The sequence below is a fragment of the Ranitomeya variabilis genome, chromosome 2 (assembly GCF_051348905.1).
Source record: "Ranitomeya variabilis isolate aRanVar5 chromosome 2, aRanVar5.hap1, whole genome shotgun sequence".
Classification (NCBI taxonomy): domain Eukaryota; kingdom Metazoa; phylum Chordata; class Amphibia; order Anura; family Dendrobatidae; genus Ranitomeya; species Ranitomeya variabilis.
Genome location: NC_135233.1, coordinates 420,345,231 through 420,372,939, shown reverse-complemented (window position 1 = coordinate 420,372,939; position 27,709 = coordinate 420,345,231). Strand labels below are relative to the sequence as shown.

The following is a 27,709-nucleotide window of genomic DNA, read 5'->3' as shown; positions in this document are numbered from 1 at the left end:
CACTACTGCTGCATTCTGTGAAGGTGGCTTTTTTAGTTCTGGTCCCTTCGAATGCTGAAGTAAACGTTTTTAGAATTTGCCTGTCATACCTGTAGTTTGTCAGGGGGGCATGTCTTTTCCCCTCTGACCCAAACGCCTTCCAGCCATCACTCAGTACTCTGCGCACCGGGCGCCGCCTCCTCTTCCTTCTTTAGCGTCCCCGGCGCCTGCGCTGTAAGTTTTTTATCGGGCATGTGCAGTTTGCACTGCCCTTCAAACTTACAGCGCAGGCGCTGGAGACGCTAATGAAGGAGAGGAGGCAGCACCTGGCTCCAGAGCAGAGACTGCTGGGCGGCAGGAGGAGCGCTGGTCCCCTGTGAGGGAGATGGCACCTCTGCTGTGACTCCTCTGCAGAGTGGTCACTGGGCGCTGTCCTCTTCAGTCCTCTACCATCCTCTGGGCTCTCCTCGTCCTCAGGGTGTCTCCGGTGCCTGCCTGCGGTGTAAAGAGCACCATGTAAATGGACCTGTGGTCGATCATGCGCACTGCGGCGCCATTCACATGTGGCTTTTCAAATAATACCTTTAAGAGGAGTGTTGAAGGACAGGACATAGTATAGCAAAATTCACTGATCGGGGATGGGGAGTGTTATAGTATGTGGGCTGGTGGGGTTTGTGTGGCAGGGCTGTTTTTTTTGTCCCAGTCCGGCCCTGTGTGTGTGTGCTTATACAGTGTGTGTGTGTGTGTGTGTGTGTGTGTGTGTGTGTGTGTGTGTGTGTGTGTGTGTGTGTGTGTGTGTGTGTCCATGAGATTATACAGTGGGGCTGTGCAAGAGATTATACAGTGGGGCTGTGCCTGTTATTATACAGTGGGGCTATGTGTGTGTGTGCCATTAATTATACAGTAGGGTTGTGCGTGTGTGTGTGTCATTATACAGTGGGGCTGTGCGTGTCATTATATAGTGGGGTTGTGCCTGTCATTATACAGTGGGGTTGTGTGTGTGTGTGCCATTAATTATACAGTAGGGTTGTGCGTGTGTGTGTGTCATTATACAGTGGGGCTGTGCGTGTCATTATATAGTGGGGTTGTGCCTGTCATTATACAGTGGGGATGTGCCTGTCATTATACAGTGGGGTTGTGTGTGTGACTGTCACTATACAGTGGGGCTGTGTGTGTGACTGTCACTATATACAGTAGGACTGTGTGTGTGTCAATATATATATCTATATATAATTAGACAATTATATAATTGTCTAAGGGGTACTTCCGTCTTTCTGTCCTCAACTTCTGTAACGGAAATCCCGCGTCGCTGATTGGTCTTGCCAGCTGCCTGTCATGGCTGCCGCGACCAATCGGCGACGGGCACAGTCCGATTAGTCCCTCCCTACTCCCCTGCAGTCAGCGCCCGCATACTCCCCTCCAGTCACCGCTCACACAGGGTTAATGCCAGCGGTAACGGACCGCGTTATGCCGTGGGTAACGCACTCCATTATCGCTGCTATTAACCCTGTGTGTCCCCAACTTGTAATGTTAAATATAATAATTCTCTCTACTCTCAAGATCGCATCTCACCACCTGTGCACTTGACCCGCTCCCAACCCACCTCATCCCAAACCTCACCACAATCTTCATCCCAACCCTAACCCATCTCTTCAACCTATCACTAACAAATGGTGTTTTCCCCTCAAGCTTTAAACATGCCTCCATCACACCTATCCTAAAAAAGCCCTCTCTTGACCCATCCTCTGTATCTAGCTATCGCCCTATATCACTTCTCCCCTATGCCTCAAAACTACTGGAACAACACGTCTACCTTGAACTGTCCTCCCATCTCTCTTCTTGCTCCCTCTTTGACCGCTTACAATCTGGCTTCCGGTTACACCATTCCACTGAAACTGCCCTAACTAAGGTCACCACTGACCTTTTAACCGCCAAGAGCAAGCGACACTACTCTGTTCTCCTCCTCCTCGACCTGTCGGCTGCCTTTGACACAGTGGACCATTCCCTATTATTACAGACCCTCTCATCCCTTGGCATCACAGACTTGGCCCTATCCTGGATCTCATCATACCTAACCGACCGGACATTCAGCGTCTCCCACTCACACACCACCTCCTCACCTCGCCCCCTCTCTGTCGGAGTCCCACAAGGTTCAGTCCTTGGGCCCCTGCTCTTCTCCATTTACACCTTTGGCCTGGGACAGCTCATAGAATCTCATGGCTTTCAGTATCACCTCTATGCTGATGACACACAGATCTACATCTCTGGACCAGATATCACCTCCCTACTAACCAGAATCCCTCAATGTCTGTCCACTATTTCATCCTTCTTCTCCGCTAAATTTCTGAAACTTAACATGGACAAAACAGAATTCATCATCTTTCCCCCATCTCACGTGACCCCCCCAACGAACCTATCCATTACAGTAAATGGCTGCCCACTCTCCCCAGTCCCACAAGCTCGCTGCCTCGGGGTTATCCTTGACGCTGATCTCTCCTTCAAACCACATATCCAAGCCCTTTCCACTTCCTGCCGACTTCAACTCAAAAATATTGCACAAATCCGTTCATTCCTCAACCAAGAATCTGCAAAAACCCTAGTCCATGCCCTCATCATCTCTCGTCTTGACTACTGCAACCTCCTGCTCTGTGGCCTCCCCTCAAACACTCTCGCACCCCTCCAATCTATTCTAAACTCTGCTGCCCGACTAATCCACCTGTCCCCCCGCTATTCTCCGGCCTCTCCCCTCTGTCAATCCCTTCACTGGCTCCCCATTGCCCAGAGACTCCAGTACAAAACCCTAACCATGACGTACAAAGCCATCCACAACCTGTCTCCTTACATCTGTGACCTCATCTCCCGGTACTTTCCTACACGCAACCTCCGATCCTCACAAGATCTCCTTCTCTACTCCCCTCTTATCTCCTCTTCCCACAATCGTATACAAGATTTCTCTCGCGTATCACCCCTACTCTGGAACCCTCTACCACAACATATCAGACTCTCGCCCACCATCGAAACCTTCAGAAAGAATCTGAAGACCCATCTCTTCCGACAAGCCTATAACCTGCAGTAACCACCGATCAACCAAACCGCTGCATGACCAGCTCTACCCTCACCTACTGTATTCTCACCCATCCCTTGTAGATTGTGAGCCCTCGCGGGCAGGGTCCTCACTCCTCCTGTACCAGTTATGACTTGTATTGTTCAAGATTATTGTACTTGTTTTTATTATGTATACCCCTCCTCACTTGTAAAGCGCCATGGAATAAATGGCGCTATAACAATAAATAATAATAATAATAATAATAATAATAATAATAAAAAAACAAAAACCTGCTATTCTCACCTTCTGTCAAGGCGGGCGCGGCTGCCGCCATCTTCCATTCCCAGAGATGCATTGCGAAATTACCCAGAAGACTTAGCGGTCTCGCGAGATCGCTAAGTCATCTGGGTAATTTCGCAATGCATCCTGGGAACGGAAGATGGCGGCAGCCGCTCGCGCATCGCCAGAGCTTCGCTGGATCCCAGCGGGTGAGTATATAACTATTTTTTATTTTAATTATTTTTTTTAACAGGGATATGGCGCCCACACTGCTGTATACTACGTAAGCTGTATACTACGTAGGCTGTATTATATACTGCGTGGCTGCTATATACTATGTGGCCAGTGTTAGATACTATGTGGGCTGTGTTTTGTACTGCGTGGGCTGTGCTATATACTACGTGGACAGTGTTATATACTGTGTGGGCTGTGTTAGATACTGCGTGGCCTGTGTTATATACTACGTGGCCAGTGTTATATACTGCGTGGCTGCTATATACTGCGTGGGCTGTGCTATATACTACGTGGGCTGTGTTATATACTGTTTGGGCTGTGTTATATACTGCGTGGCCACTGTTATATATTGCGTGGCCTATATTAACGCATCGGGTATTCTACAATATGTATGTATGTATATAGCAGCCACATAGTATATAGCACAGGCCACGTACTGTTTGTCTGCTATATACTACATGGCTCCTATATACTACGTGGCCTGTGCTATATACTATGTGGCTGCTAGGCCACCATCTAAAATATATATATATATATATATATATATATATATATATATATATATATATATATATATATATATAATCGCATGCTTGCAGTCACAAGACCACCTGTTCCCGGCGCCGTCACCAGAGAATCCTCACAGTGCGCACGATATGAGGATTCACATATAGTGACTGTAGACATGTAGCATAAGATCCGACAACCCCTTTAAGGATGGGCCGCGACTCATGGGCCACTGCTGTGTGCTTGCCCCCCAGGATAAAATTTGCCAGCCAGCCCCTGTGTAACATTGTATCATCGCTGTAGCTTTGCATGCTCTCACTATGTAACGCCGTTTCCTGACTGCTCACATGGAGGGATAGATGCTGGGGATGCAGGTCTGGCAGGAGTGAGCATGGACCAATAGGGCGGCTGGCATCACGGTCCAATCGGATTGCGTGTTGCATTGTCCGCAGGCTGCAGAGGAGCAGCCATTGGTGCAGCAGTTCATTCTGACACTGGAGATGTCCTGTTTTCTTGCAGCCGTGATCTCCAGGACAGTGTGATCCAACATGGCCTTATCCACCATCCAGAAGGTGGTCATGTTCTCCGGCCTGGTGCTGTGTGTGTCCCTGCTCCTACCCAAAACCTTCCTGAACAGGGGGAAGCCGTCCCTGCAGCAGCCGGAGGGTAAGCTGCCAGCGCTGCATGTTGTGGGCTGGGAGGGAGCGTGACAGAAGAAACATCCCCCACCCCAGTCTGTAATCTAGGGGCATTGTGTGCCAGTGAGGAGATGGGGGTCCTGTCATGTGGCCCCTCGTCACCAGTCTATCTATAGCTTGCAATCATTTTTCTCGCTGTATCTAAATACCTGAGCGAGGAACAGAGATTCCTGGAACTACATGTGTCAGAGATGAGCGAATACTTTGAAATTTGAATTTGTCAAATTTTTATCAAAAGTGCAATTAGCAGAGAAATGATATGTCCTTACAAGCAGAGAGAAAGTGTGTGCAACACTCTGAGGTCTCCTAGGACTGTAGTGAACACATCCCAAGCTGTTAAAGGGGCGCCGTCAGCCCAGAATGACTGCTCAAGCCAAGTCCAGGCGCCCAGTGCTCACGACGCCACATTTATCTTCCCCGTCCCACCTGCTTGTTTTCCATCTATCTCTGCCCTTCTCCACTCTATGAAGCCAGAGCTGTCAATCAAAGAAGAAGAGGGGGGATGGGAGATAGAGGGGAAACAAGCAGGTGAGAAGCTGCACTCTAATGTTTGGCCGCCATGATGCACAGAGGCGCCTGTGCTTGGCTTCAGCAGCCATTCTGTCCTGACGGCGCCCCTACAGAGACACACAGCCTTAGGCTGATTTCACATGTCCTGATATTTCCGGTACTGGAGAAGACAGTGTCCTTGTGTTTAATACGTACGGAACACATGTGCCAACCATGTGCCGCACCAGTGCCACACGGACAGGCGCCAGGGAAGAAGTGCTACAGCAAGCACTGTCCCCGGCGATCAGCGGAGAAAGAGGAGCGTTATATTCAAGTAATATCAATGACAGCAGGTGGCGGCTGATGGGAGTATTTATCACCCGCAGCCTGCGCTGGAAGCAAATAAAAAAAAAAAAAAACGGTGTAAGTTCCCCTCTATGTTCTATAACCAGCCAGGCAAAACTGACAGCTGCGGGATACAACCCTCAGCTGCCATCTTCAGCATGGCTGGTTATCAAGAATAGAGGGGAACCCATGCTGCTTTTTTAAATTATTTCAATAAATAATTTAAAAACTGTGTGGGGTCCCCCCCATTTTGGACAACCAGCCTTGCCGAGAGTCGCACAAGTGATATCCGTGTGGTCACCCGTGTGTAAAGCATTTGCAATGCGATTTTCTTGCACCTATGGATCCGTATGACATGCATACTGCTTTACATTTCTCACTGCTTTTGAATTTAATTGCTCAATGGGCTGAAATGAGAAAAATGTGTGCGTATTTGTCGAAGGCTAGACAAATGATCCATGTAGTGTCAGTTTTTCTTGCACCCATTGACTTGCATTGGCGAGTCTCGGACGATACACGCGTACAATCGCCGCATGCTGCAACTTTACACACATGTCAAATACGCCAGAGAAAAAAAATAGGGTGATGTGAGCTGCCCCATAGATTAACACTGGGCCGAGTGCTATGCGATGTTTTCATCCATTAGGTGCTTTGCCCGGTTTTTCCCACTTGCCCTGTAGCGGTGGAAAGTGGGGTTCATATACCCTTACCAGCCCTAGAATGCCAGCCCCCAGCTGTCAGCTTTAGCAAGGCTGGTTGTCAAAACAGTGTGGGGACCCATCTATTCTTGATAACCAACCTTGCTAACACTGACAGCTGAGGGTGAATTATTTACGTCCAGCGCAGGCACGGCTGATGAATACTCCCATCAGCCACTGCCTGATGAATACTCCCATCAGCCACCACCTGCTGTTGCTGTTATCACTTGCATATAACTCATCATTCTCCGCTGATCGGCGGCAGAGCAGGGGAGAACGATGAGAGCCGTGTTCATCGCTTACTGTAATGCTTCTTCCCTGGCGCCAGTGTGTGACACGGATGACACCCACGTGTGTCATCCATGTACGTGTGCGGGACGTTTTGCGGCCCATGCTGATGGTAAAAAACGGACATGTCAGTGTGTTTTGCACACGGACGCACGGTCCATGGAAACACACTGACGTGGGCAAAGACCCATTCACATGAATGTGTCAGTGTCTCCGCTACATGGGTAAACGGTCACCACACAGGAGACACTGACATGTGAAGAGGCCTTAGTTATGTCCGAGTGACAGGACAGCAGAGGAGCCGCTGCATCCATCCGTGATGTCACTATTTGGTCAGTATCACATCAGTGTTTCTATTTCAAAACCAAGACTGAAACTCTCAGAAAAAAAGCTACAATTGAAAGATTGACGCCCGTCCTGTGTCCTGGAGACTCACCTGGTTTGGGCACAAAATACTGATCAGTGAATGAGGCCTTAATCAGTGTCTTCTGTCCGTTTTCTCTATTGCTGCGCTGTGACGACCCCTCACTATCCAGATTGGCTATCACTCCCTCTGCATTCCCTGCCTCAGCTTTTATACAGGTTATGCTAGTCTCTGCTTGGCTGCACGGCTTTATGGGTTAGCTCCCAAGGGGCTGCACGGCTTTATGGGTAAGCTCCCAGGGGGCTGCGCGGCTTTATGGGTAAGCTCCCGGGGGTCGCGCGGCTTTATGGGTAAGCCCCCTGAGCCGCACGTGACATCAATATAACCTTCTCTGGAGGAACCAATCTTCTGTTGTGTGTAAAATGGCATCAGGCAATTTTTGCTGATTCGCACAAATCAAATCATGAATATTAGAGTTCTACGGGTCCAGCCAATTATCTAGAACACGGCACATTGTAATCATATCCATTTGATAATTTCTAGTATTTATTTAACTACAGAAAACAAAGCTCGACCTGATATCAGAGCAGATCACTGAATGTGTAAAAAGTGCTCAACAACCAGCAGGGGGCAGGAGGGAGCGGACACTGGAGCCGCCACACATCTACATCATCCATCGCCATTCACTGTATGAGGTTACTAATAATAATCACCAACCTCTGATCACCATGTGATGTCATCACTGGAGGGCGGGGCTAGAGTATAAGGGGTGTGGCCTCATGTCATATCAGTGATGTCATCACCGGGGGCGGGGCTGTTGAATTAGGGGTGCGGATCTCCGGTTTGGGTAATGCTGACAGTCTTCGCTTTGGAGGGTCACACGTCTCTGGGTCTCATCTCAATTCTTCCTTTCTCTGATTATGGGCCTCTTCGCCGCTGTGCGCAGTAAAGTTGCGGCTTCGATGTTGGCCGCAGTCACCACTGAAATTAATATTGATTGTTCCTTTCACCTTTACATCAAGCAACTGTCCCGACTGAGCGGCGGCTGAGCGAGTCCTCAACATCACACATCATAGGAACTGACATTTAATTACAGAATGTTCAGATACAAAACCGTCCAACAATGTAATCCATCATTACAGACACCAGAAAGCTCCGCAATCACCGCGAGAGCGCCAACGTCCAGAACCGCAACATATACCGCCAAATGCACATTATCCCAAATCCTGTGTATAATGACCGGCGTCATAGATACAGAGGAAGCCAGAAGTTTCCATGCACTATATATAAAGCAAAAAGAAAAGAAGCCAGCACTGCTGAAGGTCAAAACGCAATTTCCAAAGTGCATATGCACATAATAAATTCTGACTGTATTTCAAATATGAGATATTTAGCAAATAATTGATCAATTCTTTGAGCTACCCCGCCACTTCACGGCAATCTCATAATGGGGCAGTCCTAACTCTACGTTTTTTATTACAATGTGCCATTACGGCCTCCTAAATGTATGGAGAGTGAGAAAAAAAAAAGGACAAACCACATTATATAACATTACATGACAAACTGTACCTGGAGCATTGACAGAATCACTCCCTTAGTGCCAGGAAGGCGAGCGCGGATAGAGGCCGATCAGGTCCTGTGCTGACATATCAGATCTGGCCCCCACACTGCCAACCCAACACCAAAGTTAAAGGATGAAACTGGCTGAGGCACAGCTGCCTAATTAACTAGAGCCTGAGGCAGGGCAGGGCTGCTGTGTGTGTGTGTGCACAGCAGCCTATCAATCATAGTGAACCCAGAGGCTACGTTCACACGATCCGTTTTTTGCTGCGGATCCGTAGCGGAATTGCAGCTACGGATCCGCAGCCGTTTTCCATGCAGGGTACAGTACAATGTTACCCTATGGAAAACAAAACCCGCTGTGCCGACGATCCTTTTTTTCGCTGGAAAATCCGCGCGGATTTGCCAACGGAAAAAAGAAGTACCATGTCAATTCTTTCAGCGGATTCCGCTGCGGGTTTCCAACAGCACCAATAGGAAACTGCAGTTGGAAACCCGCAGTGGAATCCGCAGAAGAAAAAGGACACAAATCCGCCGAGAGAAGCACCGCCGTTTTCCACTGCGGATTTCCCCGAAAAAGGACCGGAAAAATCCGCAGTGAAAAACGGATCGTGTGAACGTAGCCAGACAGAATGGCGCATATGACCTAGCGTGCGCGGCAACAGTGGTGGTCAGCCACATACCAATACAGAAGCAAAAAGAAAAGAAGCCAGCACTGCTGAAGGTCAAAACGCAATTTCCAAAGTGCATATGCACATAATAAATTCTGACTGTATTTCATACATATTATGTGCATATGCACTTTGGAAATTGCGTTTTGACCTTCAGCAGTGCTGGCTTCTTTTCTTTTTGCTTCTGTATTGGTATGTGGCTGACCACCACTGTTGCCGCGCACGCTAGGTCATATGCGCCATTCTGTCTGGGTTCACTATGATTGATAGGCTGCTGTGCACACACACACACAGCAGCCCTGCCCTGCCTCAGGCTCTAGTTAATTAGGCAGCTGTGCCTCAGCCAGTTTCATCCTTTAACTTTGGTGTTGGGTTGGCAGTGTGGGGGCCAGATCTGATATGTCAGCACAGGACCTGATCGGCCTCTATCCGCGCTCGCCTTCCTGGCACTAAGGGAGTGATTCTGTCAATGCTCCAGGTACAGTTTGTCATGTAATGTTATATAATGTGGTTTGTCCTTTTTTTTTTCTCACTCTCCATACATTTAGGAGGCCGTAATGGCACATTGTAATAAAAAACGTAGAGTTAGGACTGCCCCATTATGAGATTGCCGTGAAGTGGCGGGGTAGCTCAAAGAATTGATCAATTATTTGCTAAATATCTCATATTTGAAATACAGTCAGAATTTATTATGTGCATATGCACTTTGGAAATTGCGTTTTGACCTTCAGCAGTGCTGGCTTCTTTTCTTTTTGCTACTATATATAAAGACACAGCTGCAGGTTTTTCTCAATATCTGACATGAAAACAGAATAAACCTTCCCCGTTTTAGGACAATTAGGATTACCAGAATTATTAATATTTGCCAAATGCCAGAATATGAGAGAGAATGTTTTAAGGCATTTTTATTACTTACTGCAAAGTCAGAAGTTTCCATCCCTTTCATTAGTATTTGGTGCCATTGCCCTTACACTGAGTGACTTGGGTTAGACGTTTGGGATCTCCTTCCACAAGCTTCTCGCAATAGTTGGTCGGAATTTAGGCCCATTCCTTCTGACAGCACTGGTGTTAGGGCTGGCAGAACGCACCAAGTATATTTAGATATTATTATTGGTGCGTTCGCAGCCCGGGGTCTACCGTGCAGGAGACGAACCTACTGCTAGCAAATGGCGCACAATATGGCGGTATAAGCGAACTCTGTTACTTCACAGAGTCGAACAGAAGGGAAAACGCTGTGCCCTGTTAGCGTCACAGGGGAACACAGCTGCCTAACAGAGCAAAAGCAATCAGTGGTCAGGGAGTAGCAAGCACACAAACACCTCCTCTACGGTGCAGCCGGAATTCTAATGGCTTTACGCCAGCCCTGAATTCACAATACAAACCCTCACCAGAGGTGCCGGTATTCTAGTGGCTTATTTCAGCCGGACCCTGACCACAAGCAGACATGACCACTGAGTAGCTAAAGCTCATAACATAAGCTGATACTAGCGCATGGCCATGCGGCCATGCGAACCTTTTATAGCTGCAGCAACTTCAGGACCTTCCTAGAGGACCAATGGGAGCTGCTACAGTACCTTAGCAACTTCAGGACCTTCCTAGAGGACCAATGGGAGCTGCCACAGTACCTGAGCATGTGACCCGTGACCTCCAATGAGAGGTCTTACCCTGGGCATGCTTAGAAGGGGAAAAGCATGACTTAGTCCCAGAGACGTCTGCTCGCCGCTGACCAGTACTGGTTACAATGGCTGAGCCTGGAAAGGAAGCAGTAACCATCCGCACAGTATCAGGCTGAGCCAGAAGCTGGGACCGATGTCTCTGCTGAGCAGGCTCCACTGTGGTAGGAGAAGAATGGGAGACTGCAGTGGAGATGGTTCGAGACTCCCCCTGTGCAGAGGTGGGGACTCGACCCCTAACAACTGGTGTAACTGATCCAGGTTTGTAGGTCGCCTTGCTGGCACCGGCCTTTTCAGTTTTGTCCATATATTTTCACTAGGATTGAGATCAGGGCTTTGCGATGGCCGCTCCAAAACTTCAACTTTGTTATCCTGAAGCCACTTTGTTACTATTTTGGCGGTATGCTTCGGGTCATCTTCCATCTGGAAGACTCATTTCTGCCCAGGCTTTAACTTCCTGGCTGATGTGTTGAAATGTTGCTTCAGTATTGCCACATAATTTTCTCATGATGCCATCTATTTTGATAAGTGCACCAGTCCCTTCTGCAGCAAAACAACCCGACAACAAGATGCTGCCACCGCCGTGTTTCACAGTTGGGATGGTGTTCTTAGTAAAGATGGGCGGACACCTGGATGTTTGGTTCCAGCACGTTTGGCTGAACAGTTATAAAAAGTTCAGGTTCTAAAACAGTACCCGAACCTGGACCCCATTCACTTGAATGGGGGGCCAGAACATCCAGTGTTTGCCACTGTCATGCACATGACAGCGCAGCAAACACCGCTTCTGATCGGAAGTGAAATCATCCCCGCAGGTCAGAGAGCCGCGGTTCCCACGCTGTCAAAAGACAGCGGGAACACTCAGCTGTGATCAGAGGTATACAGGTTACCTCCGGTCACTGGTGTCAGCAGATGGAACTACTGCTCCAATCATCTGACACCTGCTGCCGCTAATAACAGCGAGAAGGAGCAGCTGATGGGAGTAGTCATCAGCCGCTCCTGAGCTATGAATAAATAATTAAAAAAAGAAACCGCTATGGGGGTCCCCTGTATTTTTGATAACCACTCACACAAAACTCACAGCTGGGGGCTGCAACCCTCAGCTGTCAGCTTCAACAAGGCTGGTTATCAAGAACAGAGGGGTCCCCACGCCATATTTAATTATTTAAATAATTTTTAAAAACGGCGTGGGGTCCCCTCCATTTTTGACAACAAGCCTTGCTAAAGCAGACAGCTGGGGGCTGGTATTCTCAGGCTGGTAAGGGGCCTGGATGTTGCCCCATCAGCCTAAAAATAGCAGTCTGCAACTGCCCAGAAAAGGCATATTTATTAGATGCGCCAATTCTGGCACTTTGCCCGGCTCTTCCCACTTGCCCGGTAGCAGTGGCAAGTGGGGTTCATATTTGTTGGGTTAATGTCACCTTTTGTATTGTCAGGTGACATCAAGCCCACAGCTTAGTAATGGAGAGGCGTCTGACACCTATCCATTACTAATCCTATAGTTACATGGTAAATAAAGACACGGCCAGAATAAAGTCTTTTATTAGAAATAAAACAAAACACAGTTTTCCTTTTTATTTAAAAATAACAAACACAGCTATACTCACCTAACGCACATTCCACTGAATCCCTCGCCTCCTGTAATAAACCAAAAATAAAAAAAACAACAATATCCCTCACCTGTCCATCGTTCTGTCCCACACCGTAATCCATGTCTGGGGATAAACAGTTTTCAACCTGGACGGTGACAAGATGCGACCGGCCAGGCTGAGAACCACTGGTGAATGAGCTGCTACGAGCGTCAGTGACCGGCGGTGACGTTATAGAGGTTACCTCCGGTCACTGAGACTGGATTCCCAGCCGAGCTGAACTGTCGTGATCTCGGCGAGATCCCCACTAGCACCGTGAGAAAAACCATGAGAATACTCCCATCAGCCGCTCCTGCTCTCACTGTTTTCAGCAGAGGCAGGTGTCGGATGACGAGAGCTGTAGTCCCATTCACTGACCGAAGCTAAACTGCATACCTCCGATCACTGGTGCACGCTCACTGACCGGCGGGGATGATTTTACCTCCGATCAGAAGCGGTGTTTGCCGCGCTGTCAGGCACATGACAGCGTGACAAACACCCGGTGTTCGGGCAGCCGAACCCGAACAGTAACACGGACTTCCTGATGAAGTCTGTACACGAACTGTAGGTGTTCGGTATGGATGCCGAACTTAATCGTTCGGGTTCGCCCATCTCTAGTTTTTAGGCTTCCAAGCTTCTTCCTTTTTCCTCCAAACGTAATGATGGTCATTATGCTCAAAAAGTTCAATTTTAGTTTCATCAGACCACAGGACATCTCCAGAAATATAGGTCTTTGTGCATTTGCAAACATTACAGGTCCTTCTCAAAAAATTAGCATATAGTGTTAAATTTCATTATTTACCATAATGTAATGATTACAATTAAACTTTCATATACTATAGATTCATTATCCACCAACTGAAATTTGTCAGGTCTTTTATTGTTTTAATACTGATGATTTTGGCATACAACTCCTGATAACCCAAAAAACCTGTCTCAATAAATTAGCATATCAAGAAAAGGTTCTCTAAACGACCTATTACCCTAATCTTCTGAATCAACTAATTAACTCTAAACACATGCAAAAGATACCTGAGGCTTTTAAAAACTCCCTGCCTGGTTCATTACTCAAAACCCCCATCATGGGTAAGACTAGCGACCTGACAGATGTCAAGAAGGCCATCATTGACACCCTCAAGCAAGAGGGTAAGACCCAGAAAGAAATTTCTCAACAAATAGGCTGTTCCCAGAGTGCTGTATCAAGGCACCTCAATGGTAAGTCTGTTGGAAGGAAACAATGTGGCAGAAAACGCTGTACAACGAGAAGATGTGACCGGACCCTGAGGAAGATTGTGGACTGAGTCTGGTGTGGAAACATCCAGAGCCACCGTGCACAGGCGTGTGCAGGAAATGGGCTACAGGTGCCGCATTCCCCAGGTAAAGCCACTTTTGAACCATAAACAGCGGCAGAAGCGCCTGACCTGGGCTACAGAGAAGCAGCACTGGACTGTTGCTAAGTGGTCCCAAGTACTTTTTTCTGATGAAAGCAAATTTTGCATGTCATTCGGAAATCAAGGTGCCAGAGTCTGGAGGAAGACTGGGGAGAAGGAAATGCCAAAATGCATGAAGTCCAGTGTCAAGTACCCACAGTCAGTGATGGTGTGGGGTGCCATGTCAGCTGCTGGTGTTGGTCCACTGTGTTTCATCAAGGGCAGGGTCAATGCAGCTAGCTATCAGGAGATTTTGGAGCACTTCATGCTTCCATCGGCTGAAATGCTTTATGGAGATGAAGATTTCATTTTTCAGCACGACCTGGCACCTGCTCACAGTGCCAAAACCACTGGTAAATGGTTTACTGACCATGGTATTACTGTGCTCAATTGGCCTGCCAACTCTCCTGACCTGAACCCCATAGAGAATCTGTGGGATATTGTGAAGAGAAAGTTGAGAGACGCAAGACCCAACACTCTGGATGAGCTTAAGGCCGCTATTGAAGCATCCTGGGCCTCCATAACATCTCAGCAGTGTCACAGGCTGATTGCCTCCATGCCACGCCGCATTGAAGCAGTCATTTCTGCCAAAGGATTCCCGACCAAGTATTGAGTGCATAACTGAACATTATTATTTGATGGTTTTTTTGTTTGGTATTAAAAAACACTTTTATTTGATTGGTCGGGTGAAATATGCTAATTTATTGAGACAGGTTTTTTGGGTTATCAGGAGTTGTAGGCCAAAATCATCAGTATTAAAACAATAAAAGACCTGACAAATTTCAGTTGGTGGATAATGAATCTATAGTATATGAAAGTTTAATTGTAATCATTACATTATGGTAAATAATGAAATTTAACACTATATGCTAATTTTTTGAGAAGGACCTGTAATCTCGGGTGTTTTTTTGTTTCTTTTGGAGTAATGCCTTCCTCCTGGTAGAGTGGCCTTTCAGCCCATGTTGATACAGTAATTGTTTCACTGTGGATATTGATACAATCTTACCAGCTTCCGCCATCATCTTCACAAGGTCTTTAGCTTTTGTCCTTGGCTTGATATGCACATGTAGGACCAAAGCACGTTCATCTCTGGGACACAGAACCCATCTCCTTCCTGAGCGGTATGATGGCTGGACATTCCCATCTTGTTTGTACAGATGAACGAGGCACCTTCAGATATCTTGAAATTGTACCCAAGGATGAGCTGGACTTATGCAAGTCCACAATTCTCTTCCTGATATCTTGGCTGATTTCTTGAAACTTTCCCATGATGCTACACAAAGAAGCAGCGTGTTTCAGGTGTGCATTAAAACACATGAACTCATCATATGGGCATTCCAGGATAGTTTAAAAGCATAGTAACCTTAGTGTATGTAAACTTTTTACTTTGCAGTAAGTAATAAAAATGCCTTAAAACATTCTCTCTCTCATTCTGGCATTTGGCAAATATTAATAATTATGGTAATTCTAATTGACCTAAAACGGGAAAGATTTATTCTGATTTCATGTCAGATATTGAGAAAAACATGCAGATGTGTCATTCTATCTAGTGAATGGAAACTTCTGGTTTCAGCTGTATGCACAGCCGGTATAACATGGGCATCTCCTGTATATAATTATATATGTACAGCTGGTATAACCTGGGCATCTCCTGTATATAATTATATATGTACAGCCGATATAACCTGGGCATCTCCTGTATATAATTATATATGTAAAGCCGGTATAACCTGGACATCTCCGGTATATAATTATATATGTACTGCCGGTATAACCTGGACATCTCCTGTATATAATTATATATGTACAGCCTGTATAACCTGGGCATCTCCTGTATATAATTATATATGTACAGCCGGTATAAACCTGGGCATCTGCTGTATATAATTATATATGTACAGCTGGTATAACCTGGACATCTCCTGTATATAATTATATATGGACAGCTGGTATAACATGGGCATCTCCTTTATATATATGTATGTGCAGCGCCCCAGAGTCCTGGTCGTTGCAGTATTGTCGCTCTTCCACCAGGGGGAGTGATGGTACGTCTGATGGTACTAAAGGAGTTCACCTGACCAGGTATCACAGTCACACACTACACTTCACACTCTGGCCACCAGGGGGAGCAAAAGGTTCTATCTATTAGGCCACTCCTCACACTCGGGTAAAACTGGGGGTCGGATAGGAAGTTAGTCAGAAAGCTGCCTGGGTGAGACCCAGAGAAGACCTATCAGGCAGACAGGGAGAGAAGGAGGAACATCTGAGCTGCAGACAGAGGTCCCTGTCAGGGGTGGGATCCTGGCAGAGACTTAGCAAGAGACAGATCGTTACGGAGCTGCGCCTGCACCTCATTGCGGCAGCATCCTAAGAAATGACAAGAAGCAAAGTATATTGTGGAGAAGTGAGAAACGAGATCACAGCACAAGGAGATAATACCAGGAGGAGTCCTGCCTTAAGATCGGCAACATCCTTCTGAGGCGCGTAGCCGGCGGCCGGAACACCGAGGGAGTAATAGGCTCTGCGCATTACTTCAAACAACGGCAGGACAGTTAATTCCAAGTTGGCTGCCCAACCTTTAACCTAATGAAGACAACAGAGGCAAATTGTGGGAGAGGGGCATCACTATGGTCCCTATAAAATAGCTCCAGGCCTACCCCGTCATACGGGTCGTCCTATCCATATCATCTGGGGGACGGAGAGAGAATATCAGAAATATACACGACAGTTGTGAGGACTATCCCGTGGTGCTCAGCAGGGAAGTACTACAACACACAGGCGCTAATAGGAAGGCTACTGATTTCCACCTGCAAAGGGAACTCTGGATGTGCCTTCGGACCGGCCGGATTCAGCCAGCCCTGTGAGCGGTACTCTGGACTGTGGACTCTGAAGTCTTCAGTAAAAGGTAAAGAGACTGCAACCCTGTGTCCTCGTTATTTACTGCGACCTACACCATCATCATCTACCTTACTGGGAAGCCCTGGGGACATAATTCACCTGTGGGAAGGTATTCCATCTAGCTGCCATTCCATCACCCCAGCGGACCCCTAGCAGCGTCGGTCACCCTGACCGAACACCACAGGTGGCGTCACGAACACTTGACAAACTACACCTTTAATTGGGCGCCCCTTAGCAGGGCCACGGACTGGGTCGGGCCACCGTGACATTCCCAGAACCGAGACAGAGGAACCCGGTACCGAGTACCCCACTGCCCTGCGCCTGGGGGCGATCCATATGTACTGTCGGTATAACCTGGACATCTCCTGTATATAATTATATATGTACAGCTGGTATAACCTGAGCATCTCCTGTATATAATTATATATGTAAAGCTGGTATAACCTGGGCATCTCCTGTATATAATTATATATGGACAGCTGGTATAACCTGGGCATCTCCTGTATATATATATGTATGTACAGTCGGTATAACCTGGACAACTCCTGTATATAATTATATATGTACAGCCGGTATAACCTGGACATCTCCTGTATATAATTATATATGTACAGCTGGTATAACCTGAGCATCTCCTGTATATAATTATATATGTAAAGCTGGTATAACCTGGGCATCTCCTGTATATAATTATATATGGACAGCTGGTATAACCTGGGCATCTCCTGTATATATATGTATGTACAGTCGGTATAACCTGGACAACTCCTGTATATAATTATATATGTACAGCCGGTATAACCTGGACATCTCCTGTATATAATTATATATGTACAGCCGGTATAACCTGGGCATCTCCTGTATATAATTATATATGTACAGCTGGTATAACCTGCGCATCTCCTGTATATAATTATATATGGACAGCTGGTATAACCTGGGCATCTCCTGTATATAATTATATATGTACAGTCGGTATAACCTGAGCATCTCCTGTATATAATTATATATGTACAGCCGGTATAACCTGGGCATCTCCTGTATATAATTATGTATGTACAGTCGGTATAACCTGAGCATCTCCTGTATATAATTATATGTGTACAGCCGGTATAACCTGAGCATCTCCTGTATATAATTATATGTGTACAGCTTGTACAACTTGGGACTAATCTACTTTACACTAATCTTCCTTCATTGACTCTGCAGGAAATCCTGGCCGTTTTCCCTCTGCGGTTCCTCATGGGAAGCCCGTGGATGGCAGGGGAGGGGGCTTTTCGCGATCCCACCTCTCTGAAGCTGTGTCTAAGGCGAAGGCTGGCGGCGGAGGCAGTAACAGCCGGCAGAGTCTGGTGGGGCAGATCATACCCATCTATGGATTTGGCATATTATTATATATCCTCTATATACTTTTCAAGGTGAGGGACATGTTTGGTTCTGATGTGTTCTGCAGAGCGGTCAGTGGTGTAATAATCTGCAGAACATTTCTCTCTGGGTCTTCGCAGATCATTTATGGACTTGGAGACTTTTCTGTTATCACTTTTCGGGTTATTATTTTCAGCTTTCGTCTAAAGGCAGAAATGTGAAGACTGAGCCCAAAAGTGTCCCCATTGCCAACGGGAACCTGAAGAGGAAGATCAGTGAGTGCCACGTAATGATTGTCCGCTATAATAATCTCTTCATACAAAGGGGCGGGGCCTTCCTTACACAAGCCCCACCCTCGCTGGGCTATATTGGTAGCTGTCCTGTTGTTACAATGTATCGACTTCTGTTCTCAGCGGATTACGAGCTCAGTCAGCTACAGGATAAACTGAAGGAGACGGAAGATGCCATGGAGAAAATCATCCACCGCCTGGGGCCCGACAACGACAGGTGAGGGGCCCATGTGTACTAGACATGGGGCTATTCTTTCTATTTGTGGGTTGCAGGTCAGACACATCGGGTCTCCTCCATCAGGTCTGGGGTTTGCGCTCAGGACCTAATGTGGAGCTCTCTGCACTGCACTGGGAGGATTTATCCTGGGGCGCACCGAGGTCCTGAGCTGTATCAGACACCACCACTGCTGAGAAGGAAGGAACGGCAGGGAGAACTCAGCAGTATGGGGGAGGCCCCCCGGCCTCGCGTCGGAACAGGAGCCCCCCGGCCTCACCGTCGGGACAGGAGCCCCCCCGGCCTCGCCGTCGGGACAGGAGCCCCCTGACCTCACCGTCGGGATAGGAGCCCCCCCGGCCTCGCCGTCGGGACATGAGCCCCCCCGGCCTCGCCGTCGGGACAGGAGCCCCCCCCGGCCTCGCCGTCGGGACAGGAGCCCCCCCCGGCCTCGCCGTCGGGACAGGAGCCCCCCCCGGCCTCGCCGTCGGGACAGGAGCCCCCCGGCCTCACCGTCGGGACAGGGGCTGCTGTCAGAGAAATTATAGAGAATTTTCCCTCACCCTCCTTTCAGATCAATTCCAGCAGCAGCTGCGGCTCCTCCATAGGGACGGCACAAGCCTTGCACAGGACACCGCAGGGGCAGCATTGTTAGATCATCTCTACACAGCAACATTTTTTTTTAAATACATCCAGTTGTCAAAATGCTTAATTTTCCATTAGCTATTTAGTTCCCATGACGTCTAGGCTAATGATTTCAGATCTGCAGGAAAGCAAGACATCTCCTGTCTGATTCTAGCCGTCTCCAGTTATATGTTCTCCAGTCTGAGGTCGTTTACAGGAGAGCAGAACCGAGGACGGAGCCGACAATGTGCAAACCAGAGCGAGGAGACATGCTACCCTCACTTATTTACTAAAAGTGGATACATTGTATCAATGTGAATGTAGGGGTGGGGAAAAAAGAACAGAACATCTGGGAAATCACTACATGTGACTACAATCTATTACTCCCCGTTATCAGCCATTACTGGGGGAGGAGACTGCAATCTATTACTCCCTGTTATCAGCCATTACTGGGGAAGGAGACTACAATCTATTACTCCCTGGTATCAGCCATTCCAGACTGCAGAGAGGGTGACTAACTTCCTCCCCTGTATTTTCGCATTACTGGTAACTGCTCTGGGAATTGATTTTGAATCAAAAAGTGAATTTATTTCAGTTCTTCAATACAAAAAGTGAAACTCATTCTATAGAGTCATTACACACAGAGTGATCTGCCTGTGGCGCTGCTGAGGGGTTATGGAAGCCCAGGTTGCTTTGATAGCAGCCTTCAGTTCATCTGCATTGACATGGCTCCCCAAACCATCACTGATTGTGGAGACTTCACACTAGACCTCCAGCAGCTTGGATTGTGGCTGTAACGAATGGAAACGGAGGCACAGATGTAGAAGTTCACATTCGTATTTATTAAGGTTTGATGTGGAACCACTAGACCGCGGTCCGTGGGGCTCCAAAGGGGGCGTTACTGCGTGAGCCCCAGACACCTGTAGTAAGTCCCCTCAAACAGGGACAGAATGGAATGCCTGGAGGACACAGGTGCTACCTTCAGTTAGACCCCGAACTCGTGGCGGCTGTCCCAGCGGAACAGACGGTCCAGCAAGGTTAGCGGATGTTGCAGAGCTGACTGGAGGATACCAGGTGTAGGAGTAGAAGCTGGCACCAGGAGTACTGGCGTGGTCCGGAAGTGAGGCTAGCGGACTGGCAGGACTAGACGAGTCCAGTGTAGATACTGCGGAAGCAGTCCAGAATAACCGGGTAACTGGTAGCAGAAGATCTGTGGAGACAGACAGAATGAGCGGAGTTCCCTGCAGATACTTCAGAAACAGAAGCGCAAGATAACAGGAACTGGAAGTTAGCAACAGTATGCACTTTTTGCTCCGGCGCCCTCCCTATGGTGGAGGGGACAAAAATAGCAGAAAAACACGCCATTGGCTAGAGACAACATTTGTAAAATGCACACTGTCTCTTTAACCCCTTTCTGTCATTGGACGTACTATTCCGTCCATGTGGGGTGGGCCCTACTTCCCAAGGACGGAATAGTACGTCCAGCACGATTGGAGGCGCTCACGGGGGGAGCGCGGCCGAGTGTCAGCTGCCTATCGCAGCTGACATCCGGCGCTATGTGCCAGGAGCGGTCACGGACCGCCCCCGGCACATTAACCCCCGGCACACCGCGATCAAACATGATCGCGGTGTGCCGGCGGTATAGGGAAGCATCGCGCAGGGAGGGGGCTCCCTGCGGGCTTCCCTGAGACCCCCGCAGCAACGCGATGTGATCGCGTTGCTCCGAGGGTCTCCTACCTCCTTCCTCGCTGCAGGTCCCGGATCCAAGATGGCCGCGGCATCCGGGTCCTGCAGGGAGGGAGGTGGCTTACCGAGTGCCTGCTCAGAGCAGGCGCTGGTAAGCCTGCAGTGCTCTAAGTCAGATGGGTGATCTGACAGAGTGCTGTGCAAACTGTCAGATCACCAATCTGTGATGTCCCCCCCTGGGACAAAGTAAAAAAGTTTTAAAAAAAATTTCCACATGTGTCAAAAAAAAAAAAAAAAAAAAAAAATTCCTAAATAAAGAAAAAAATATATATATTATTCCAATAAATACATTTCTTTATCTAAATAAAAAAAAATCAAACAATAAAAGTACACATATTTAGTATCGCCGCGTCTGTAACGACCCAACCTATAAAACTGTCCCACTAGTTAACCCCTTCAGTAAACACCGTAAGAAAAAAAAGAAAAAACGAGGCAAAAAACAACGCTTTATTATCATACCGCCGAATAAAAAGTGGAATAAAACGCGATCAAAAAGACAGATATAAATAACCATGGTACTGCTGAAAGCGTCATCTTGTCCCGCAAAAAACGAGCCGCCATACACCATCATCAGCAAAAAAATAAAAAAGTTATAGTCCTCAGAATAAAGCGATGCCAAAATAATAATTTTTTCTATAAAATAGTTTTTATCGTATAAAAGCGCCAAAACATAAAAAATGATATAAATGAGATATCGCTGTAATCGTACTGACCCGAAGAATAAAACTGCTTTAGCAATTTTACCAAACGCGGAACGGTATAAACGCCTCCCCCAAAAGAAATTCATGAATAGCTGGTTTTTGGTCATTCTGCCTCACAAAAATTGGAATAAAAAGTGATCAAAAAATGTCACGTGCCCGAAAATGTTACCAATAAAAATGTCAACTCGTCCCGCAAAAAACAAGACCTCACATGACTCTGTGGTCTCAAATATGGAAAAATTATAGCTCTCAAAATGTGGTAACGCAAAAAATATTTTTTGCAATAAAAAGCGTCTTTCAGTGTGTGACGGCTGCCAATCATAAAAATCCGCTAAAAAAACAGCTATAAAAGTAAATCAAACCCCCCTTCATCACCCCCTTAGTTAGGGGAAAATTAAAAAAACGTATTTATTTCCATTTTCCCATTAGGGTTAGGGCTAGGGTTAGGGCTAGGGTTAGGGCTAGGGTTAGGGTTAGGGCTAGGGTTAGGGTTGGGGCTAGGGTTAGGATTAGGGTTAGGGTTGGGGCTAGGGTTAAGGCTACAGTTAGGGTTGGGGCTAAAGTTAGGGTTGGGGCTAAAGTTAGGGTTAGGGTTTGGATTACATTTACGGTTGGGAATAGGGTTGGGATTAGGGTTAGGGGTGTGTCTGGGTTAGAGGTGTGGTTAGCGTTACCGTTGGGAATAGGGTTAGGGGTGTGTTTGCATTAGGATTTCAGTTATAATTGGGGGGTTTCCACTGTTTAGGCACATCAGGGGCTCTCCAAACGCGACATGGTGTCCGATCTCAATTCCAGCCAATTCTGCGTTGAAAAAGTAAAACAGTGCTCCTTCCCTTCCGAGCTCTCCCGTGTGCCCACACAGGGGTTTACCCCAACATATGGGGTATCAGCGTACTCAGGACAAATTGGACAACAACTTTTGGGGTCCAAGTTCTACTGTTACCCTTGGGAAAATACAAAACTGGGGGCTAAAAAATAATTTTTGTGGGAAAAAAAAAGATTTTTTATTTTCACGGCTCTGCGTTATAAACTGTAGTGAAACACTTGGGGGCTCAAAGTTCTCACAACACATCTAGATAAGCTCCTTGGGGGGTCTAGTTTCCAATATGGGGTCACTTGTGGGGGGTTTCTACTGTTTAGGTACATTAGGGGCTCTGCAAACGCAATGTGACGCCTGCAGACCAATCCATCTAAGTCTGCATTCCAAATGATGCTCCTTCCCTTCCGAGCTCTGCCATGCGCTCAAACGGTGGTTCCCTCCCACATATCAGGTATCAGCGTACTCAGGACAAATTGGACAACAATATTTAGGGTCCAATTTCTCCTGTTACCCTTGGAAAAATACAAAACTGGGGGCTAAAAAATAATTTTTGTGGAATAAATTTTTTTTTTATTTGCACGGCTCTGCGTTATAAACTGTAGTGAAACACTTGGGGGTTCAAAGCTCTCACAACACATCTAGATGAGTTCCTTAGGGGGTCTACTTTCCAAAATGGTGTCACTTGTGGGGGGTTTCTACTGTTTAGGTACATTAGGGGCTCTGCAAACGCAATGTGACGCCTGCAGACCATTCCATCTAAGTCTGCATACCAAATGGCGCTCCTTCCCTTCCGAGCCCTCCCATGCGCCCAAACGGTGGTTCCCCCCACATATGGGGTATCAGAGCACTCAGGACAAATTGGACAACAACTTTGGGGGGGGCAATTTCTCCTGTTACCCTCGAAAAAATACAAAACTGGGGGCTAAAAAATAATTTTTGTGGGAAAAAATTTTTGTTTTATTTTTACGGCTCTGCATTATAAACTTCTGTGAAGCCCTTGGTGGGTCAAAGTGCTCACCACACATCTAGATAAGTTCCTTAGGGGGTCTACTTTCCAAAATGGTGTCACTTGTGGGGGGTTTCAATGTTTAGGCACATCAGTGGCTTTCCAAACGCAACATGGCGTCCCATCTCAATTCCTGTCAATTTTGCATTGAAAAGTCAAACGGCGCTCCTTCCCTTCCGAGCTCTCCCATGCGCCCAAACAGTGGTTTACCCCCACATTTGGGGTATCAGCGTACTCAGGACAAATTGTACAACAACTTTTGGGGTCCAATTTCTTCTCTTACCCTTGGGAAAATAAAAAATTGGGGGCGAAAAGATAATTTTTGTGAAAAAAAATGATTTTTTATTTTTACGGTTCTGCATTATAAACTTCTGTGAAGCACTAGGTGGGTCAAAGTGCTCACCACACATCTAGATAAGTTCCTTAGGGGGTCTACTTTCCAAAATGGTGTCACTTGTGGGGGGATTCAATGTTTAGGCACATCAGTGGCTCTCCAAACGCAACATGGCATCCCATCTCAATTCCTGTCAATTTTGCATTGAAAAGTCAAACGGCGCTCCTTCCCTTCCGAGCTCTGCCATGCGCCCAAACAGTGGTTTACCCCCACATATGGGGTATCGGCGTACTCAGGACAAATTGTACAACAACGTTTGGGGTCCATTTTCTCCTGTTACCCTTGGTAAAATAAAACAAATTGGAGCTGAAGTAAATTTTTTGTGAAAAAAAAATGTTCATTTTTATTTAAACATTCCAAAAATTCCTGTGAAACACCTGAAGGGTTAATAAACTTCTTGAATGTGGTTTTGAGCACCTTGAGGGGTGCAGTTTTTAGAATGGTGTCATACTTGGGTATTTTCTATCATATAGACCCCTCAAAATGACTTCAAATGAGATGTGGTCCCTAAAAAAAAATGGTGTTGTAAAAATGAGAAATTGCTGGTCAACTTTTAACCCTTATAACTCCCTAACAAAAAAAAATTTTGGTTCCAAAATTGTGCTGATGTAAAGTAGACATGTGGGAAATGTTACTTATTAAGTATTTTGTGTGACATATCTCTGTGATTTAATTGCATAAAAATTCAAAGTTGGAAAATTGCGAAATTTTCTAAATTTTCCGTTTTTTTTCACAAATAAACGCAGGTAATATCAAAGAAATTTTACCACTTTCATGAAGTACAATATGTCACAAGAAAACAATGTCAGAATCACTGGGATCCGTTGAAGCGTTCCAGAGTTATAACCTCATAAAGGGACAGTGGTCAGAATTGTAAAAATTCACCCGGTCCATAACGTGCAAACCACCCTTGGGGGTAAAGGGGTTAAGAGACCAGGAGCGAGCACGCGTGCGACGTAAGAACCCTGCCAGGGAACCTGCTGGCTACACGCCAGGAAGCAGGAGAGGAAGGAGGGGTGGGGGCTGTGTCCAGACAGCATGAGACCGGCACAGAGCTAGAGACCCGACAGAGACCCCCTGGAGGTACAGTAAACAGACCGGGTGTAAGGCCATGTGCACACGTTAAGTATTTTTCGCGTTTTTTCGCTATAAAAACGTGATAAAAACGCGAAAAAAACGCTTACATATGCCTCCTATTATTTTAAGTGTATTCCGCATTTTTTGTGCAAATGTAGCCTTTTTTTCCGCGAAAAAATCGCATCGCGGAAAAAAAAGCAACATGTTCATTAAAATGCGGAATTGCAGGGGATTCCGCACACCTAGGGGTCCATTGATCTGCTTACTTCCCGCACGGGGCTGTGCCCACGATGCGGGAAGTAAGCAGATTATGTGCGGTTGGTACCCAGGGTGGAGGAGAGGAGACTCTCCTCCACGCACTGGGCACCATATAAGTGGTCAAAAAATAAGAATTAAAATAAAAAACAGTCCTATACTCACCCTCGATGTCTTCCCGCCTCTCCACTGCACGCTGTCGCTTCGGTTCCTGTAGCTGGTGTGCGGTGAAAGACCTGCCGATGACGTCACTGTCCTGTGATTGGTCGTGAGCGGTCATGTGACCGCTCACGTGACCGTGACGTCACGGAAGGTCCTGTGCGCACAGACCAGCTATAGGAAGAGGAACGGACGCCGCTGAGGAGATGTCTGGGTGAGTATAAGCATTTTTTTATTTTTTTTATTATTTTTAAACATTCTATCTTTTACTATAGATGCTGCATAAGCTGCATCTATAGTAAAAAGTTGGTCACACTTGTCAAACGCTATGTTTGACAAGTGTGACCAACCTGTCAGTCAGTTTTCCAAGCGATGCTACAGATCGCTTGGAAAACTTTAGCATTCTGCAAGCTAATTACGCTTGCAGAATGCTAAAAAAACGCGAAAAAACGGGGAAAAAATGCAAAAAACAAAAATGCGGATTTCTTGCAGAAAATTTCCGTTTTTCTTCAGGAAATTTCTGCAAGAAATCCGCAACGTGTGCACATACCCTAACAGTGGCCTCTCCACTCTTCCTCCAGACTCTGGAACCTTGATTTCCAAATGAAATGCAAAATTTACTTTCATCTGAAAACAACACCTTGGGCCACTGACAACAGTCCAGTTCTTCTCCTTGGCCCAGGTAAGAGGCTTCTGGCGTTGTCTATTGGTCATGAGTGGCCTGACACAAGGAATGTGACACTTGTAGCCCATGTCCTGGACATGTCTTTGTGTGGTGACTCTTGGAGCAATGAGTCCAGCAGCAGTCCGCTCCTTGTGAATCTCCCCCACATTTCTGAATGGCAAGGGATCCTGTCACCCCCAAAATCGAAGGTGAGCTAAGCCCACCAGCATCAGGGGCTTATCTCCAGCATTCTGTAATGCATTCTGTAATGCTGTAGATAAGCCCCCGATGTAACCTGAAAGGTTAGAAAAACAGGTTAGATTATACTCACCCAGGGGCGGTCCCGCTGCGGTCCGGTCCAATGGGCGTCACGGTCCGGTCCGGGGCCTCCCATCTTCTTACGATGATGTCCTCTTCTTGTCTTCCTGCCGCGGCTCCGATGCAGGCGTACCGATCTGTCCTGATGAGGGCAGAGCAAATTACTGCAGTGCGCAGGCGCCTTAACAGGGCAGACAAAATACGCCTGCGCCTGCGGCGCAGCGTGAAGATAAGAAGAGGACGTCATCCTATGAAGATGGGAGGCCCGGACCGGACCGCGACACCCATCAGACCGGACCGCAGCGGGACCGCCCCTGGGTGAGTATAATCTAACCTCTTTTCTCCTCTTTCAGGATACATCGGGGGCTTATCTACAGCATTACAGAATGCATTACAGAGTGCTGGAGATAAGCCCCTGATGCCGGTGGGCTTAGCTCATCTTCGATTTTGGGGGTGACAGGTTCCCTTTAACAATCCTTCCAAGGCTGCGGTTTTCCCTATCGCTTGTGCACCTTTTTCTACCACACTTTCCTTCCACTCAGTTACTGAAACAGACTAAGGACCTTTATAAACACTTAGGAGCCTTTACAGGTGTTTTATGTTAATTATTCTAATTTACTGAGATAATGACTTTTGGGTTTTCATTGGCTGTAAGCCATAATCATCGACATTAACAGAAATAAACACGTGAAATAGATCACTCTGTGTGTAATGACTCTATAGAATATATGAGATTCTCTTTTTGTATTGAAGATCGGAAATAAATTTACTTTGTGATGATATTCTAATAGTGTGAGAAGCCCCTGTATATGGGGGGTCCTCAGTTATTATCAGTGTGGGGGGGTGCAGCTGTCGATGTCTTTGGTTATAATCTTGTATTTATCGCAGAGAAAATAACGTCAGTAACGACGAGGAGCAACAACTGCTGCAGAGACTGAAGGAAATCACCCGGGTCATGAAGGAAGGAAAGATCCTGGACAGCATCTCACCTGAGCAAGAAGCCGAAGAGGCTCCATACATGGAAGAATGGGAAGGTGAGGAGAGGGAATCTGGAAACAGTCAGCATTAAGATTAACCATTCTTTGCTTTTCATTCTTGTCACTGGGACTCGTTTCCATTTTTCCCTTTATATCCATTTCACTCAATGAGGTGTTAGGTTTGGATATGAGAAGAATCAGGACAATGGTCGGACGGTTATATTGTTCCTATTGCAGTGCAGTTCCCCTAGTGACTACATAACACTGCTGTTGAGCAATGTCTTCTGCTCCATGGGAACGAGCCCCCGGTTTTAA

General features: G+C 46.8%; 1 protein-coding gene across 1 annotated transcript in view; it reads left to right on the top strand.

Moving 5' to 3' along the window:
• The first annotated feature begins 4,515 nt into the window (after window positions 1-4,515).
• The window catches only part of RIC3 (RIC3 acetylcholine receptor chaperone), a 34,881-nt gene continuing 11,687 nt past the window's right edge, over window positions 4,516-27,709 (top strand). Inside the window, exons 1-5 of the mRNA XM_077286614.1 lie at window positions 4,516-4,711; window positions 17,994-18,202; window positions 18,346-18,424; window positions 18,563-18,656; window positions 27,306-27,451. Of these exons, the coding sequence (XP_077142729.1) occupies window positions 4,594-4,711; window positions 17,994-18,202; window positions 18,346-18,424; window positions 18,563-18,656; window positions 27,306-27,451 (646 nt within the window). The 5' untranslated portion in view covers window positions 4,516-4,593. The remainder of the gene's footprint in view (window positions 4,712-17,993; window positions 18,203-18,345; window positions 18,425-18,562; window positions 18,657-27,305; window positions 27,452-27,709) is intronic.